Source organism: Colobus angolensis, unplaced genomic scaffold (genome assembly GCF_000951035.1).
Source record: "Colobus angolensis palliatus isolate OR3802 unplaced genomic scaffold, Cang.pa_1.0 Scaffold343, whole genome shotgun sequence".
Lineage (NCBI taxonomy): Eukaryota > Metazoa > Chordata > Mammalia > Primates > Cercopithecidae > Colobus > Colobus angolensis.
The window spans coordinates 163,944-181,322 of NW_012116744.1; the positions used below are offsets into that span (position 1 = coordinate 163,944).

The window sequence follows — 17,379 nt, forward strand, 5'->3', positions numbered from 1 at the left end:
ATTTTAAAACAGAGAGTTCCCATCATCATAAAGAGTCATATTTAGCTAGTGCTTTTTGAGTGCCTGGCATTGTTCTTAGCACTTTTAGGCATTGAAACATTTGATCCTCACAATGCCTCTAATATGAAGACAAGCAAAATGAGGCACAGAGAGGTCAACTAACCTCCCAAGGCCTCAGAGCTGGTCAGTGCTGGACCCAGGCCACCAGCCCTGGATTCTGTCCTCTTCACCACCAAACTAAATGGCTGGATTTATTGATTTTTCTATAAATCAGGCCTGGCAGCCCCTGGCCAACATTTCTGTGTGACCCCCTTTGGATACTGGGATGTGCTTCCTGGTTCAACACAGCCTACACCTGGCCTTCCTTACCTGGCTTGTTACCAACTTGCACTGTGAGTTTGTAACCCCTGTTGAAACACTTCACAGTTTGCAATTATTATCTCATTGGTGCCTCTGCAACCTTCTAGGAGCTGCTAGAAATGCTCTTGATTCTCACCATTTTGCAGACTTGAATACAGGCTTGGGACCTGGGCGTTCAAGTAGAATACTGGCAGGGAGAAGTGGGGCTTGTGGTGGGAGTGAGGAATGTGTTCTACTCATTAGGGTTTGAGTGTTTGAGTGGGGGAGGCAGGTGAAGCTCTCTGCTTCCTGCGCAGTGACCAGTTTCCCAGCTGAGGCCACACCTGGAGGTGTAGTCTAGACAGCTGCAGCCCTGACCTGTGGTGCTATCTTTGTTTCCTCATCTTTGCCTCAGAAGCTGCCGCATCAAAAATATGGTATTAGCCAGGCATGGTGGCTCACACTTGTAATCCCAGTGCTTTGCGAGGCTGAGGCAGGAGAATTGCTTGAGGTCAAGAGTTTGAGACCAGCCTGGACAACATAATGAGACCCCGTCTCCACAAAAAAATGTGGGACCATCCATGATTTTTAGTTGACAGAGATGACAAAACCCTGTGGTTAGTATTAGTTATGATCCTGTTAAGTGTCTATATAGCATTTTACATGTTGCAAAACCTTTTACTTATGTTATCTAACTTGAAGCTTCTAACAAGGCAATGAGGTAGATATTATTAGTCTTACTTTTCAGATGAGTGAAGGAGTACTTAGAGAAGCGAGTGACTTGCTTAGGGTCAGAAAGACAGTAATTAGCCAAGGCAGGATTTGAACTCCAAAGCCCATTGTCTTATCATTGACCCGTTTACTGTCCTACCCACTTATTTATTCATGCACTCCTCTTCTTCCCACCATTCATCCATTCATCTACACATTTATCCATCCAACCACCAATCCATCTACTCATCCATCCACTCACCAATCCATCCACCCATCCATCCATCCATGCATCCATCCATTCATCCATCCTCCAGCCACCCATCCACTTGTCCATCAGTCCATCTATCTATCTATCACCTACCCATTCATCCACCTACCCATCTCTCCACGCACCAATCTGTCCACCGATTCTTCCACCTATCTATCCACCCACCTTTCCATCCATACATACATCTGTTCATCTCCTGCCCACCATTTCATCTATCCATCCATCCATCTATTCATTCATCTACCATCAATCTGTCATCCACCCCTCTCCTCCACCTACCCACCTATCTATCCACCCATCCACCCACTCACCAATTCATCCACTATCCATCTTCCACCCACCCATTCCTCCATCCACCCATCCATCCATCTGTCCGTCATCCATCTACCATCCATTCCCCCATACCCATCTACCCACCTATCCATCATTTATCCATCCATCCATCGTCTACCATCCATCTCCCTATCCATCCAGCTACACATTCTTTCACCATAATCACCCTCCAGTATTGAGTGTGAGGTAAGTGTCAAGAACCACACAGCTTTTAGGATGCCTTCTTCATGTGCTCTTAATTTCACACTTCACTGTTACCTATTCCTCTCCTTACTTTAAAACTGTGCATATACCCACACACACACGAGCACACACACAAAAGCACACACACTCCTCTGGTGAGATGAGTGGGATGGAACAGACTGGGGATACAGTTAATTCTTGATTTACATCATAAAAACCAGTGGCTTCTGCCTGGTGATGGAAGGGAGGGCATAGGGTGGACCCTTGGTCACTGTGGGGCAGGTGTCTGGGCAGTGACAGTGTGCCCACTGTTTGGTTGGAAGCTGGGTATGTATGAGAGGGCAGACAAGGCATTTGGGGCCAGACCACAGCATTCTTCAGCCTCATCAGTGGGACCAGCTTCCAAAGAGTGGGCCATGGAGCCCTGCCTTTCTGAATGATGGGATCACCCTTTGCTGGGTGCCATGTTGGACCCCCTCTCTGGACTGGCAAGGATGTACACCTACGTGTTTCCCAAGAAATGTTGCAATCATAAAGTGTAAATCGGTCTCAGCTGCAGTTTTGATCACTGGTGCGTGCACACAATTCATCACAGCAAATTAGGTCCATCCTTACAAGCTTCTGCCCCGCAGCCTGGGGGTCTGTTAGCAAGGGGGCTGGGCCATGTGGGGCTGGGGGCCATTCCTGGGGGGTGATGGGCCATGTTTTCTGATGAGGCCCCCTCAGAATATCCAACAGAACAGTTCTTAGTCTGTAGGACTTAATTTTCTAGAAATTTTGAGGATGCAGGGAAGTTTTCGTTTTAACCAAAATGTGGAAGAAAGTAGAAATGGATACGATCAAAGTTTCCTTATATCATTTGCAAATCCTAAAAGCACTGGGTTAGTTTGGGGACCTGAACATATGTGTTCTGTATAATTAGTGACCGTGTGACCTAGATTTTCCAGTACAGTCCTGATTTCAAGTACTCCATCCCAGCTCTTGGCTGTTCGTCCTGATTTTTGGTTTGTGGAATATGATGACTCTATGTGGATCTCAGTTTTCTCATCATATTTTGATGAATAAATATTTAAAGTGGTAAAGGCTTGCAGAGTCAGAAAAAATTTTCTCTCACTTATTTTTTTCCAACCTGGCAAAATATGTCATGTGTAGATGTGCCCTGTGCTCACCTTCCTGCCTTCCACCTGCCCTGCCAGAGCAAACCAGACACTTCCTGCAGCATTTGTAAACTATCAGGACCCCCTTGGCTGGACTGGCCTATGACTGCAGGTGAGGCCTTTCCATAGGGGAAAGAGCTCCCAGTTCCACAAGTCTCTTGAGGTCTTCTGTTCTTCCACTGGCTGGCACTGGGAGCCACACTGTAGACAATAGTGGATGGCCCAGCCCGGGCGGCACAGAGAAAGCCCCTCTGCTCCTGCTCAGCTGGTGGCATGTTGTCCTGGGATGCTGTGGTTCCCTCCCACCCAGCTGAGCATGTCTCAGGCTGCTATGATCTGTGCACCTTCCAGCCAGGAATGTCGCTGAGTGTCTTAGCTATTGGTGCAGCAACCCTCTCTCTTACCTTCTAAGATCCTGCTCACTTTTTTTTGTGTGTGTGTGACAGTCTCACTCTGTCACCCAGGCTAGAGTGCAGTGGCACGATCTCAGCTCATTGCAACCTCTGCCTTCTGGGCTCAAACGATTCTCCTGCCTCAGCTTCCCAAGTAGCTGGGACTACAGACACACGCTGCCATGCCCAGCTACTTTTTGTTGTTTTAGTAGAGATGGGGTTTCACCATGTTGGCTAGGCTGGTCTCGAACTCGTGGCCTCAAGTGATCTGTCCGGCTTGGCCTCCCAAAGTGCTGGGATTACAGGTGTGAACCACTGTGCCTGACCTGTTTTTCATTGTAAAAATTCACGTAGCATAACATTTACCATCTTAACCATTTTAAAGTGCTGGTTCAGTGGCATTCAGCACACTGACACTGTTGTGTGATCATCACCACCATCTACCTCCAGAACTTTTTCATCTTCTCCATCTGAAACTCTGTTCCTGTTAAACATTAAGTCCCCATTTCCCCTTTTCCCAGCCCCCAGCAGCCACTGTTCCACTTTCCATCTCTACGAGTTGGTTGTTCTAGACACCTCATACAAGAGAAATCATATAATAATTCATTCCACCTGTCCTAATGTCCTCAAAGGATCCCTCCCAGCTTTAAGAAAAAGGTATAACCTGCTCTGGGCATGGCTGAGGCAAGGGTTATGGGGAAGACAGTGGAGTGGGGGCAACTGTATTTCTTCTTCTTCTCCCTTGACCCTATCAGTGGAGGCTTGGCTTTGCTACAGTAGTTTGCAGGCTATCATTTCAGAAACATTCTTTGAGTTTCTACCAAGTACAGGGTCTGAGATAATGGGATACAATGGAGAGCTGAGGTAAGGTCCCTGTCTTGTTGCGCTGATGGTGTCATGAGGGGCAGTTGACCATGGTGCATCAACAACCAGGTCACTGCAAGTTGCAGGACGTGCAGAGTTGACACCTCTGCAAGGTGCAGAGCAATGCTGTAATGGGAGTCTGTAGTCAGCGGACAGGAAGCCTACTCCAGGAGGATGGCTCTGATGTGGAGAAGCCCCGGGAAAACCGGGGTGTGGGGGATGCGGGGGACACTCTGATTAGCGGGAGTGCTGCTGAGGGGAGGAGGGGCTACCAGGCTGCGGTATTTGGGGGCCTGGCAGAAGGTGGTGACTGAGGCTGTGGGCCAGCAAGAACCAGAACATGGAGGGCCATCCGGGCTGTGGTCAGAGTCTGGATCTGTTCTGGGTGTGAGTGGGACCCGCCGGGGAGTTTAAAAAGCGGGAACCTTTCTACAGCTCTGCCTCCTCGAGGAGACAACCCAGACTGTGCTTCACGTTGTTTTCTCAGCTTTCCTTTGCCAGAAAGGGGGCCTTCAAGGGGCCCTTGCTTCCTGGGCAGGTGGGGCTGCTGGAGGGACCCAGCAGTGGGGTGAACGTGGGGCAGGTTAGCCGCACAGGGTGGGGAGGCAGAAGGCCAAAGTAACAGTAACTGGCCTCTAACCGCTTAGCAGTACACGGTTAGTGTCAGGACTGGGGTGTGTGTGGGGGGGGATTTGAGGGTATCCATGAGTGTGTACCTGCATGGGGTTGTGGGGCATCCGTGTGTGTGTGTACACGTGTGCACATGGGATTGTGGGGACCTGTGTGTGTGTGCACATGGGATTGCGGGGTATCCGTGTGTGGGGAGGGTGTGTGTGTGTGTGTGTGTGTGTGTGTGTGTGTGACTAGAGTATTTGTGTGTGTGCATGCATATAGAGTGGGGTGTGCACAGTAATAGGAACGCTGCCTTGGCAGGCTGCTTTCGTAAGCACCCCAAGGGGCTGCCCCTATACCATGCCTGGCCTCTCCTTTTCCCCATGGGACACCATGGAGGATGGAAGGGAGGGCTCTCAGGTCCTTTGAAGCAAGGAAGGTGTGGGGGTTACTTATGGTCCAGATTCTTGAATGCAGTCATTTGGCAAACTCTGATGCTGGTGTCTCCAGATGGCCCATGGACAACCACCGAGACAGTCGTGTTGAGCATTCTGGGTGGCTCTAGGAAAGTGGGAGTTTTTGGTCTCCCAGGTTTGCCAGCACCTGGTGCACCCGGAAACACCTGGGCTGGCTAGGTGGGACATGACCATGAGGCAGCAGAACCCAGGACATGCGGATAGTTCTGTCTTAACAGAACTTCATCCTCTACCCTTACCCTCTTCGTCAGAACTTAACCACACCGAGTCCCACATCCCAGCCCCTTGGGTGAGGATTCCACTAATGTTGGGCCATCTGCTGCTTTATGGTGCCACTCCCCACCTCACTTCAGGGTGTCTGGGGCTTGTAGAGGCCCTCACCAACCCCAGAGGTCTAAAGCTGGTGGCCCAACGGCCAGATTCGACCTGCAGATATGTTTTCGTGGACTTGCATAGTGCTTTAAACATCAAGAAAGTTTATGGATTTATTTTACTTCCTTTTGCCCCCAACTTTTATTTTAGATTCCGGGAATACATATGCAGGTTAATTACATAGATATATTGCATGCCGCTGAGGTTTGGGGTATGACTAAATCCATCACCCAGGTCTTGAGCGTAGTACCTCATAGGTCGTTTTTCAACCCTTGTCCCCTCCCTCCCTCCCAGCTCTTTTATTCCCCAGTTTCTATTGCTCCCAACTTTATGTCTGTGCGCACCACAGTGTTTAACTCCCACTTATGAGTGAGAACATGTGGTATTTGGTTTTCTGTTTCTGCATTAGTTCACTTAGGATAATGGCTGCTAGCTGCATCCATGTTGCTGCAAAGGACATGATTTTATTCATTTTTAAGGATGCCTAGTATTCCATGATATATATATACATACCACATTTTCTTTATCCATCCCACTCTTGGTGGGCACCTGGGTTGGTTTCATATCTTCACTATTGTGAATAGTGTTGCAGTGGACATATGACTTCATGTTTCTTTTTGGTGGAATGCTTATTTTCCTGTGAATGCATCTGCAGTAATGGGATTGCTAGGTTGACTAGTAGTTCAATTCTTAGTTCTTTGAAAAATCTCCAGACTGCTTTCCACAGTGTCTAAACTAATTTGCATTCCCACCAACAGTGTATTCCCGTAAGAAAGTTTATATTTTTAAAAAACCTACATTTCCAGTTTTCTTGCAAAACCAGAAGCAACACTGGGCCCATATTCACATGTGGCAGTCATTGCCTAGAGCTGACAAGTGCTGCCTCTTCTCGACAAAGTTTGAGTTCTTGGGGCTGACACAGACCCCACTGGGTCTTACTGCTTTGCACCTGGCCTGGGCTGCATTTGTCCACGGTGTGAACCTGACAGCACTCACACCCTAATCTTGAGGCCTCCATCCAGACATGCGGCTCCATGTGGTCAAAGGAATCCTACTCACTGCAGACAGATCTCCTGGGATTCACCTGCTCTTTTTCATGACATAAACATTTTCTGACTGTTGGTACCCCTGCTGACAGGTGCTTCCGTCTTCCCAAACTGCTTCACATGCATGATCTTCTTTGACCCACACTAAGAGCGGCAGATATACTTTGAAGTAGATGGGAAGAGTGAACCCTTTTTTGGTTTTGAGAACCCATCCACTCAATAGCCTTTTTTTTTTTTGAGATGGGGTCTCACCCTGTGGCTGGACTGCACTGGCACGATCTTAGCTCACTGAAGCCTCAAACTTTTGGGCTCAAGTGATCCTCCCACCTCAGCCATCCGAGTAGCTGGGACTACAGGCACACACCACCACACCCACCTAATTTTTATTTTTTTGTGGAGATGGGGTTTCACCCAGACCGAATCAAACTCCTGGCTTCAAGTGATCCTCCCACCTCAGCCTCCAAAGTGCTGGGATTCCAGGCGGGAGCCACTCACCCAGCTCCAGTGCCATTTTTTATGGAGTTTCGTAAAAAATGGGCTCTTCTCAAGGCTTTGCAAGAGGTACACTTGATTGGATTCCTGGCCCAGCAGCATCAGGTTGGGGTCCCATCTTTTAGGGGTCTAATTCAGGCTCTTTTAGGGCAGGAGACTGTACTAATTCATATTTGAGATGAGCTGTTCCCTGGGGGCCTGGTTCCAAGCAGGCTACTGTGCTTAGAATGGAGTTCACAGTGACCACAGGTTGACAAGACCAGTGCAGCATTCCTACCCAGGAGGGGGCCAAAAACCACAGGAGTGAACTTGTGGTCACCTGGCACACTATCGCTGGGACCCCCGATTTTCATCACTCAGGACTCGGAGTCAGGCATGGACTCTGTTGCTGAGGAGGGGCGAGTCTCTAAGCAGCCCTGGAAGCATTCCATCTTCCTTTGCTTGTGACAACAGCCATAAAACTCTCATTTTCCCTTGCACGGCTGCTATCTAAAGTCTCACCGCTCACCCGATTCTCTGCTCACAAACAGACTGACGGGGCCCATTTGCATTCTGAAGTGCAGTTCCCCTGAGTCCCTGTCCCTCCAGGCAGATATTATTAGTCCCCTTGTTTTGTTGGGTGACTCTGAATGGGAGCCTGTTTACGGGCTGGGTTCCTAATAGAAGACTTTGGTTCCCTCCTAATAATCTATTCCCTGGTGGGTTTTATTTCCAAAGTACGGCAGTACAGGACCTGCCCCCTTGGGAGTTTATTGGGCTTTCTTCTTCCCCACAATATTTTCTCCCACGTTTTCACATGCGGGAAGAGTTTCCCGCTCATGGAACTGATTGTTGACCAAACCACCTGCTTTGGTCTTTTGTGTCCTGGCAAGAGGGGGTTCACAGAGAGTGGGGGGCACTCTCCTCCCCGCCTCGCCTCCATAGAGCATCTGGAGAACACAGAAAACCCGGATCCAGTTGGCACCAATAAAAGGAGTCTGGGTCAGGCTGTGTGGATGTGGCTCTTTCTTGAATGTTACCCCAGGTAACTCAGGTCGCTGCATCTGCTTCTGCTATTGGTTCGGCAAGGAAGCTGCAGAACCCCCACCTCAAGCCAATCCCCTTGCTCCCTGGGAGTTGGAATCTCCCTCTAGGCCGGGAGTTCCAGATGAATTGAGGCTCTCACATGAGAGACAGCTTCCCTGGCTGAGCGTTGCAACACTCACTTCCTGCTGCTCCGGGGTGGCAGACGACAGGCTGTCTCACTGTCTGGGAGGCAGGGACGGGAAAATCTCATGCACATCCCGTGCATGGAAGAGCTGCTGCTCCCTCTGCCATAGGACATCTCAGGGCTTTGTCCAAGGCCAGTGGGACACCAGCTTCACTCTGAGGCTAGGGATGGGTGTCACACCCACTCGGGCAAATCTCACCCTGCCCTCTGAGTAAATGAGGCAAACCCCGGCTTGATGGGTGGGGGCCATGGGAGAAGTGGGGTGTGTCCACGTCATAGCCTGGGCCCCGGGGGAGTGGCTGCGTCACTGGGCAGGCATTTAGAGGGAACCTTGACCATCACTCACTCCTAATTTTAATGACGTGCATTAGCTAAATTGTGTTCTGAGTATTCATTCGGCGCTGTTTATGGGGTGCTCTCGAGTACGCTTACCGTTTGTCAGAAGTGCAAACTAGTGAACATATGAGCCTTTAAGACAGGCCATCTGTTCGTCTTAGACCCTTGGACGATTGTCAAACGCTTCTAAAAATAAGTGCTCACAAGCAGAGAGGGGCTGCCCAGGTGATACACAGCAGATAGGGGAGGCAGGGCTGCCTGTATCTATACCCTCCCCAAAGGGAAAGAAAGAAAGTGTGGGGGAAAAGGGGAAGGTTTTCCAGGGAACAGGGGATGGGAGCAGAGGGAAACGATGGGTGAGAAGGCCCTACTGACACACCTTTTTGACTGGAGGCATGAGCATCTCCCTGTGTCTTGCCTCTCCTGTAACTCCACAGCTCAAATACCTTCGATGGCTCCCCATGGTCCAGATTTAAGGGCAAGCTGCCTCGTCTGGCATCAAGGAGCCTCATCAATAAGGCCCCCGCCTTCCTCTCCAGGCTGGTCTCCATGGCACATACCCTGTGCTTCTGCCAAGCTGAATTATTCATTGTTCCCCAAACATATGCTGCACTTTTCACATCTCACAGACAGAACAGTACGATGGTGAAGAGTGGGCTCTGCAGACAGACTGCATGGGTGCAGACCCAGCACTGCCATCACCAGTGGCAGGACCTGGGCCTCTCTGCACCTCAGTTTTCTCATCTGTAAAATACGGATGATGAGAGTATTTAATGCACAGGGCAGTCATGAGGCTTAAATGAGTTCATATGGGTGGAGGTTAAGAATGGTGTCTGGCACACAGTGAGTCCACGATCAGTGTTAGCGGTGATCACACTCAGTGCCATTCCCACCTTCATGGTGTTATCCAGGTGGTTCATTATGCCTGGAAAGCCATCTTTCGAGCTCACACACATACAGCCAGTGCAAATCCTCACCTGGGCTGTCCTTAAAGGGCAGCTAAAAGGCCAGCTTCTTCCTTAAGAATCTCCTATTGGAAGTCCTCTCTCTATAGTCCTTAAAAGGCCAGGATTGTGCCTCACTTGCTGTCTTCCATCCACTGTACAGGGCCAGGTGCCTTGTTTGCTAAGTGAACAAATAACGGGACCCAACTTCACCCCTGTCGAGCATGAACATGGCTGCCACCTCAGTCTCAAGGGCTACTTCTTCCCCTGGGAAGGGAATCTCTCAGTGGTTAAGGCACATTCTCGGGCTTGGCCTCAGCTCCTGGAGAAAGTGAGTTGTAAAGCCAGCCTTGTGAGAGCCACTGTGGCTGAAGCCTGCCAGGGAGTGGCCAGTGGTAGGCAGTGGGGAGAAGGGGGATTGGCCACAACCTCTTTCCCAACCGGAAATCATAGTGAGGTGATGTGCGGGCCAGGTGGTTCTGTAGGTGGGGCTGGCAAAGCAGAGTGGGATGCTCTGGGTGTGGGGGCTGAGTGTTCCTGTGCCTTCATATGCTGTAGGGACTCAAGGACTCAAAAGCCAGATTCACGGCCTAGTCTCCAGAGAAGAGCCAAGCCTTCTTTTTTGCCTCTTCAGGGTCTATGAGTTTGGCCATCGTCACCCTCACCATGGAACTGTGAGCCCCTCACGGGAGGGCGCTGGAGCTTCTTAACCTGTCTGTGCTCAGTGCCCAGCCCAGGGTCTGACAGACAGGAATTCAGTGAACGTCTGTGGAAGAAATGGATGGACGGATGGATGGATGAATAGATGGATGGATGGATGGATAGATGAATAGATGGGTGGATGGATGGATGAGTGCACACCTACTCCATCCCCCATGGAGTCTCCCTGAGGCTGTCCTCCCCCGAAGATACAGCATTCTGTTCCTGAGGGTGGGGAGGAGAAAGCAGTGATTTGTGGGTACAGGGGTTCTAGCCAGGGGGGATTGTGGGGAGGGGATAATGATGCCTGTTGCTCCATGGACCGGACCATCCAAAGTTCAGCCATCTCAGGAGTGTTCTTAAAACCTTGCCAGCCCTTTGGACACCCAGATGGGGAGAGGGAGGGGTGCAGCTGGTCAGTCCAGGTGTACCCCTCTATGAGGCCCTCACTGTAAGCCCCAATTGTGCCTGGTCCCACAGAAGCAGCAGGGAGAAACAGTCCCTCTGCCATGGAGCCCTGCTGGGTCGGGAAGACCAGAAGACAGTCCTTATGCCACGGAGCACCCTGCCGGGTCAGGAAGACCAGCACAGATACCACTATGGAGATCTGTGGAGCATTTACTGTAGCCAGACCTGGGACGTATGCGGGCATTATCTCCTGAGTCCTCAGGGCATGTGTATTAGTCTGTTTTGTGTTGCTATAAAGAAATACTTGAGGCTGGGTAATTTATGAAGAAAACAGTTTTGTTTGGCTCACAGTTCTGTAGGCTGTACAGGAAGCAAGGTGCCGCTGTCTGTTTCTGGTGAGGCCTCAGGAAACTTCCAATGATGATGGAAGGCAAGGGGAGCCGGTGCGTCACATGGGGAGGGAGATTGCATGGAGGCACCAGATGTTTTTTAACAGGAGATCTCGTGGTAACTCATTGCTGTAGGGAGGACACCAAGCTGTCCATGAGGGATCCTCTCCCATGACCTAAACACCTCCCACCTCCAACACTGGGGATCCCATTTCAACATGAGATTTGGAGGGGACAAACATCCAAACCCTATCAGCATCTTAGGAAGAGGGCTGTGTTATTAATCACCCCCAAAACCCAGAGGTCATGGAACTTGCCCAAGGTCATACAGCCAGTAAGTGGCAGAGCCAAGATTCAAACCCAGGGCGTAGCCCACCTTGGCCCACTAAAGCTTCCTGCCTGCCTTGGGGTTACCAGGGCAGTGGCTAGCAGCAATGGGGCACTTGCTAAGAACAAGGGAAGGTGCTAGGATTTTACAGACATTGTCATCAGAGTAGCTGAGAGCCAGGAGAGGCAGCTAATAGGGTGTGTGGAGAAGCTCTTTTTGCTTTATGCAGCCGGCATGCTTAAGCCCCTCATGTCTCTCCCACCTGATACGGCGATGGGTAGGTATCAAAGGGAGACCAGGCAGGGTCCCACGTCTAAGCAACAGAGAGTGGAGCCAAGACCTTGAGAAGCAATCCTGGGCTTCAGACTAGGGAGAGGCACACAGTGTTCCTGTTTGTGACTGTGTTGGGCATGGAGGTGCACTGAGCCACGGCCCCCTCCTGGGGCGGGCAAAACTGAACCTCCAAGGAGCCCATTCACTCTAGTGTGTGGTGGTGCTTTAGGAAGGACAGTGCAGCCACCAGGCTCTGTGCTTCGTCCCGCTCCTTCCATGCACAAAGCATTACCCTGGATTGGGTTCAGGATCAGGATCATTTTGCTGCTGAATTCCCAGCCACAAGTATAGTGGCTCATTGGCTCAAAGATGAATGAATGAATGAGCAACCATGTAAATGAATGCTGGGCTTCTTTCCCTCCAGAGGCTGAGGGTGTGTCAGGGAACCAGTTCCTGAGTGCTCTGCTGATGATTTGCACAGAGAGGGCTCTTTTTGTGGGTCTCAACAAGACCCAGAGTAGGCCTGCCCCCAGCATAGGCAGCACACAGGTTTCTGTGCCCAGGCCCATGCCATCCCCTTGGCCACCACTGTCTTGTGTCCCTGGCCCCATGTACCAGGCAGAGGCTCCCCATACAGGCTGCACCAGACACCTCCATCCAGGAGAGCACACAAGCTCTCCTGAGTGGATGGATCGAGGCTGCAAACCATTGCTACCCACCCCCTCCTGCTCTCCCGTTTTATTTTTCTCACCTGCTTCTCTGGCCCACACCTGTGTCTCCCTGGCAGGCAACGAGGCCGAGTGGATGCCAGGCCTCCCTCTAGGCATTTTCTAGTCCTTCCCTGGGCCCCTGTCTCCACCCCCAGCCTTTATGGTGGTGGGAAGTGTTCATCTGTGGGGTAGGTAGCATCTTTAAAAAATGATTTTCTTCCATCTCTAAAGGGGCTAAATATAGCACAGGCATAAACAGAGAAAGAGACATTAAGGCAGAATGCCCTTGTGAGAACTATGCTAGATGGAAAGAACTCTTTAAGAAGGTTTGCTGAACCTCCCCACGTTCCTCAAACCACAGCTTCTAGCTGTAGGGGATGGACCGCGGGTTCTTTCAGGGTTGTTGAACTGTGCTGATTGCAGTGGCTGTCCAGAGCTGCTCTGTGTCCTGGTGTTGGGTGACTGGTGAGTCTTGGGGACAGGGGTCCCACCACCCCCTCCGCCTGTTGAGATGCTGCCCTTGGCCTATGGAGGAGCTGGTGCGCTCCTTGGCCGAGCACCTGGGCACCTCTGTGCCCCCCACCACCATCACACAAACTGATCGGGTGGCCTTGACCAGTTCCCTAGCTGAGCTGCCAGCTGCACCATTAATCCCACAAATGTTTGGGTGTCTGTGTCTAGCCCCTCTAAATCAGGCCTCTCGAGGAGTGGGCCCAGCTGGTGTCTTGCCCTCCCCCTCACTGTGCCAGCACAGAGCAGAGCATCCAGCAGGTGCTTAATAACGTAGTGCTGAGTGAATTCTGGTGCCTGATCCCCTTGGGGCATCAAGTTTTGACATTTCCATCTGCTGTGACATCCTGGGCTTTTGTTCCTGTCACAAAACTTCAGGGAAGGAAGTTTTATCCTTCTGTCTCTGAACCCTCTAGGAGGAAGTTCTTTCTTAAGTCTAACCTCAGAGCCCCCTGCTACTGCTATTTAAGTGCGCAGGCACACTGTGGCTTAGCCATGGCATAGGCTTTCTGGAGTTTTCCTCACCAGTGGTCCCAAGCGTGGGTTCCAGCCTTCAGCACATCTGCACCAGCAGTGCCCTGGTGAGCCAGTGTGGACCATGTGTTTCACACTGACCCTGTTCTTGGCATCCTGGCAACAGGCTGCTTCATTCTCCAGAGATCCTAGACACCCCCTGTGCCCATGTTGGTAGTGGGTGGTCCTTGGGGATTTTGTGGAGATCGAATATCATGTCTGGTTTTCTGTGGTCTGTGAAACGAAGTCCATGTTTATTGGTACTCAGGGCCTCCACTGTCCATAGGCCATGTGCCCACCAGCCTTCCTGTGACTTCTGTGCTGGGACCTGTGCATGCATCTGCCACTTGGATTCTAGGCTCCACACCTCCATCTCTGCTCTTCTTTCCTCTTGGAGTGTCCTCTCCTCTTTCCACATATCCACATCCTACCCATACATTCATTCATTATCCTTCCGTTGATTCGTTCACAAGTACTGCCTGAGTGTCTCCTTTGTGCTAGGCCCTAGGAACCATACTTTGAGGACAAGAAAGAGCTGTCCATGTCTCCCTTCATCATGTTACCTCTCTTCCTCCTCACTTTCCTCCCCCTAATAAAGAATGACCCAGCCACACCAAGATAGCAGGAGCTTTTGACTGGCGGTTGGCAGGGTGCGAAAGTGCCAGTCTCCAAGTTGCTTCTGGGCAGCTGTGCCTGCTGGGGATTGGAGGCCCAGGGATATGGTCAAGACAGTGCATGCCCAGCCCTGGGTCCTGAGAAAGGAATTGCCATCACCCTGTGTGCAGCTCAGCAGAGGAGGTCAGTCTAGCTCATGAGAGGTGTGGCTGTGTGGGAGGTGGGCTGCAGATGCCTGGAGAGGTCTGCAGGGAGGGGAAGTTTCCATATGCCTAGAGGACTCTGAGAGCGGCTTGGTTGGGAGGGAGGAGAAGGGAGGCGGGAACTGAGTCAGCAGAGGCTTGAAGCTAGCAGGAGGATGGCTGCAGAGTGTGGATTCGGCTCCCCACAGGACTAGCTGGCTGTCCCTGCACAAGTACAGGGAGAGGTGCCTCGGCTGGAGGGTGCGGGTTCCCATGGAAACCGCCGGCATCCCATCTGTGGCCTCAGACAACCTGCCTGGTGCCTCTGGGTCCCTGACACCCCCAACCGAGGTGTCAGGCCCGGCCAGCAGAGGTGGCGCTGTGTCTGGTGCAGAATGCGGGTGATCTGCCGACCGCGGTGCCCATGGGGTGCAGGCCCTGGGAAGCCTGGCTCCCCTGAAAAGCCCCTTGCTCTCGTGGATTCCAGCCGTCTGGTTCAGTGCAGGGCGCTTCCAACCTGGGTGACCTTGGGCCTGTAATTTTTGCCTTCCTAGGCCTCCATGTCTTCATCTTAAGACGCCCTACCTCGCAAGGCTGTTGTGAGGATTGAAACAGTGGTGCCTGCCACGGCACAGAGCACGCATGCCCGCCAAGCCCCGGCCGTGCGCCTGCCTGGCCCGCACGAGCACGAGGCTGTCGCTGGCGCTTGGCGCTGCGGGCATCTGCTGGGAGGCAGGCGCGGGCTGCCTCTTCCCGGCCGGGAGCTCGCAGGAAGCGTCGGTGACATCACCACGGGGGCCGCAGCCTTCGCAGTGCCCGTCACGGGAAGGGGCTGCGCGGGGCCCAGCTCCGGGGAGCAGTAGTGGCCCGTCTCGGCCCCGGCCCCGGCCCCGGCCTCGGCCTCCGGACGAGGCTGCTGGCATACCCTGGTCGCCCTCGCCGCGGACCCGAGCCCGGGAGAGACGCGGCGCCTCTGCTGACCCCTGGTGGTCAGCGGCACAGCTGCAGGAGTCGCCGGGCCCTGGAGGGCGCCCTGAAGGAGCCTCTCCCGGGGATCTAGGGTCCTGTGCGGCCCCAGACAGGGCCACTCTGCCCCTGGTGGATGTTGCCTCCTTTCTCCAGGTGTCATGAGGTGGAGCACCACCTAAGGCTTTGATGAAACGGGTCTAAATTTGGAACACGAACCACTGAAAAGAAACAAAAAGACTGGGCTTTCAGATGCCAAATCCCACCCCCAGTCCCAGGCCGCTGGCTCCTGTGAAACAGATCAACCCTGCTGGCCCCCTCTGGCTAGCAGGGGGAGGAAATGCCATTGGCTGTAATGAGAGGGAAACATTTGGCCACAGGGTCCTACCTGGGCCCTGGATTCCTAGGTGCGTTCGGCCGAACTGCACTGAGTCCCTGTCTCTGGTTGGGCCATTGCCATGCGACCAAGCAGGCAGGCTCCCGGAGCCCAGCAACAGAGGCTCCTCCCGCGTCCCCCTGCCGGGTGACCCATCCCCTGCCTGGGCCGCAGGCACCACGGCCGCCCACTGCCCCAGCACGCCTGTGCCCGCTCGGGTGTTTCTTGGCCGGAGAGCTGCACAGCACATCTGCTGTCTCCCTCTGCTAGGCTCGGAGCAGCTACGGGGAGGACTGAGAGGGGGATGCAAGGGCAGCCTGCAGGCTATCAGAGTTTCCTCCTCCTCCTTAGAGGAAAAGGGAGATGGAGAGGTGAACAGGGATGTTTTTAATTCCTGCCTCCTCCCCGGCATTTCCCCTTTCCCTCCACCTAGCCAGTCCCCCTGGTAAGACCTGAATGGTCTTTAAAAAAAACAAAAACAAAAAAGCCAAAAAACAACATATAGGGAGTCCAAGTTGGCAGTAACAGGAACCTATCCCCAAGCCCCAAATCAACGTGGCGTCTTGGCAGCTGCGTCCCTGGAGCACTTTTTCCTTGTTGCATTTTGTTTTGTTATAATCGAGACGCTTTTCTGCGGCTCCCGGCGTAAATGCACTGAGTGGGAGGGACGAGCATGCTCTCCATTCTTCTCCTTCATGTGTGTCTCCTTTCTTCGCCTTTGCAGAACCACACGATGAGCCAGCACGCACAGTGAGGGATCGCTCAACAGGACACCTCTCCGCAGAAGGCTTGCCGGAGACGCCGTGGGGAGGGCCATTTGAACATTACATCCAATCAAAGTGTCATTTGCAACCCAGATGTAAAACTCTAATGATTTGGCCATGAGGCGCTGCTATTATAAGCAGCTGGAAATGAATATTAATGGCAGAGATTAAAAGTATTCCATGCTCAGTATTTTTTATTGTCCTGCTACAGCTAGTGTGCTTTTAGAGTTTCCGCCGCAGACTACATTTCTAGAGTTAGAGAAACCCGCTTTTTAAGGCTATTGTCCTTTGTTCCTTCATGTATTATATTGATAGTTTTTAAAAAAGAATTAGTGTGATTTTTTTTCTTTGCTTCTTTTTTTTCTTTCTTGTTTTTCTTTCTCCCCCTTCGGTTAACTACTTTTTAATTGCAATTCTAGGTAATTGTGCATCGTGATGTGATTGCTTGGCTATTGTCTGAATATTTCCTTTTAATTTTTTAATTAAAGACTAATGCTTTGATTGGATTTGCCAGTTCACCGGACAGTGATTAAAACTATGTAATGAATATAATCGGTTTCAGTGCAACTGGATGGTCTGCTTTTAAATGTGACTTAATCTGACTGCAGTAACTAGTACAGTTCAATAAAGGGAATCCATGCGATTAGCATCCGGCTGCCTGGTTCTCTCCTCCCCAGCCTAGGGCCGCGGGGGGGGCTGTCAGTTCCTGTGAGGTATGTTCCCCTACAAGTTCCTGTGGGCTTGCATATGCTCTTGGGGACCTGCACACAATAGACCCTGCTTCCCTTGGAAAAGAATGATAGTAACCTAATGCACGCAGACTGGACAGGCTAGCAGTGGCCATAGAAGTCAAAGCAGAAGACCCCTTAATGATGGAACACCCTAATCTTCCCACTCATGGATCGGGA

At 51.7% G+C, this 17,379-nt stretch overlaps 1 protein-coding gene across 2 annotated transcripts in view; it reads left to right on the plus strand.

Moving 5' to 3' along the window:
• The window catches only part of LOC105519275 (zinc finger protein 423), a 171,714-nt gene extending 154,594 nt beyond the window's left edge, over positions 1-17,120 (plus strand). For both annotated transcript variants that reach the window (XM_011952586.1, XM_011952587.1), the window contains exon 6: positions 16,432-17,120. In XM_011952586.1, the coding sequence (XP_011807976.1) occupies positions 16,432-16,461 (30 nt within the window). In that variant the 3' untranslated portion in view covers positions 16,462-17,120. The remainder of the gene's footprint in view (positions 1-16,431) is intronic.
• Positions 17,121-17,379: the final 259 nt, after the last annotated feature.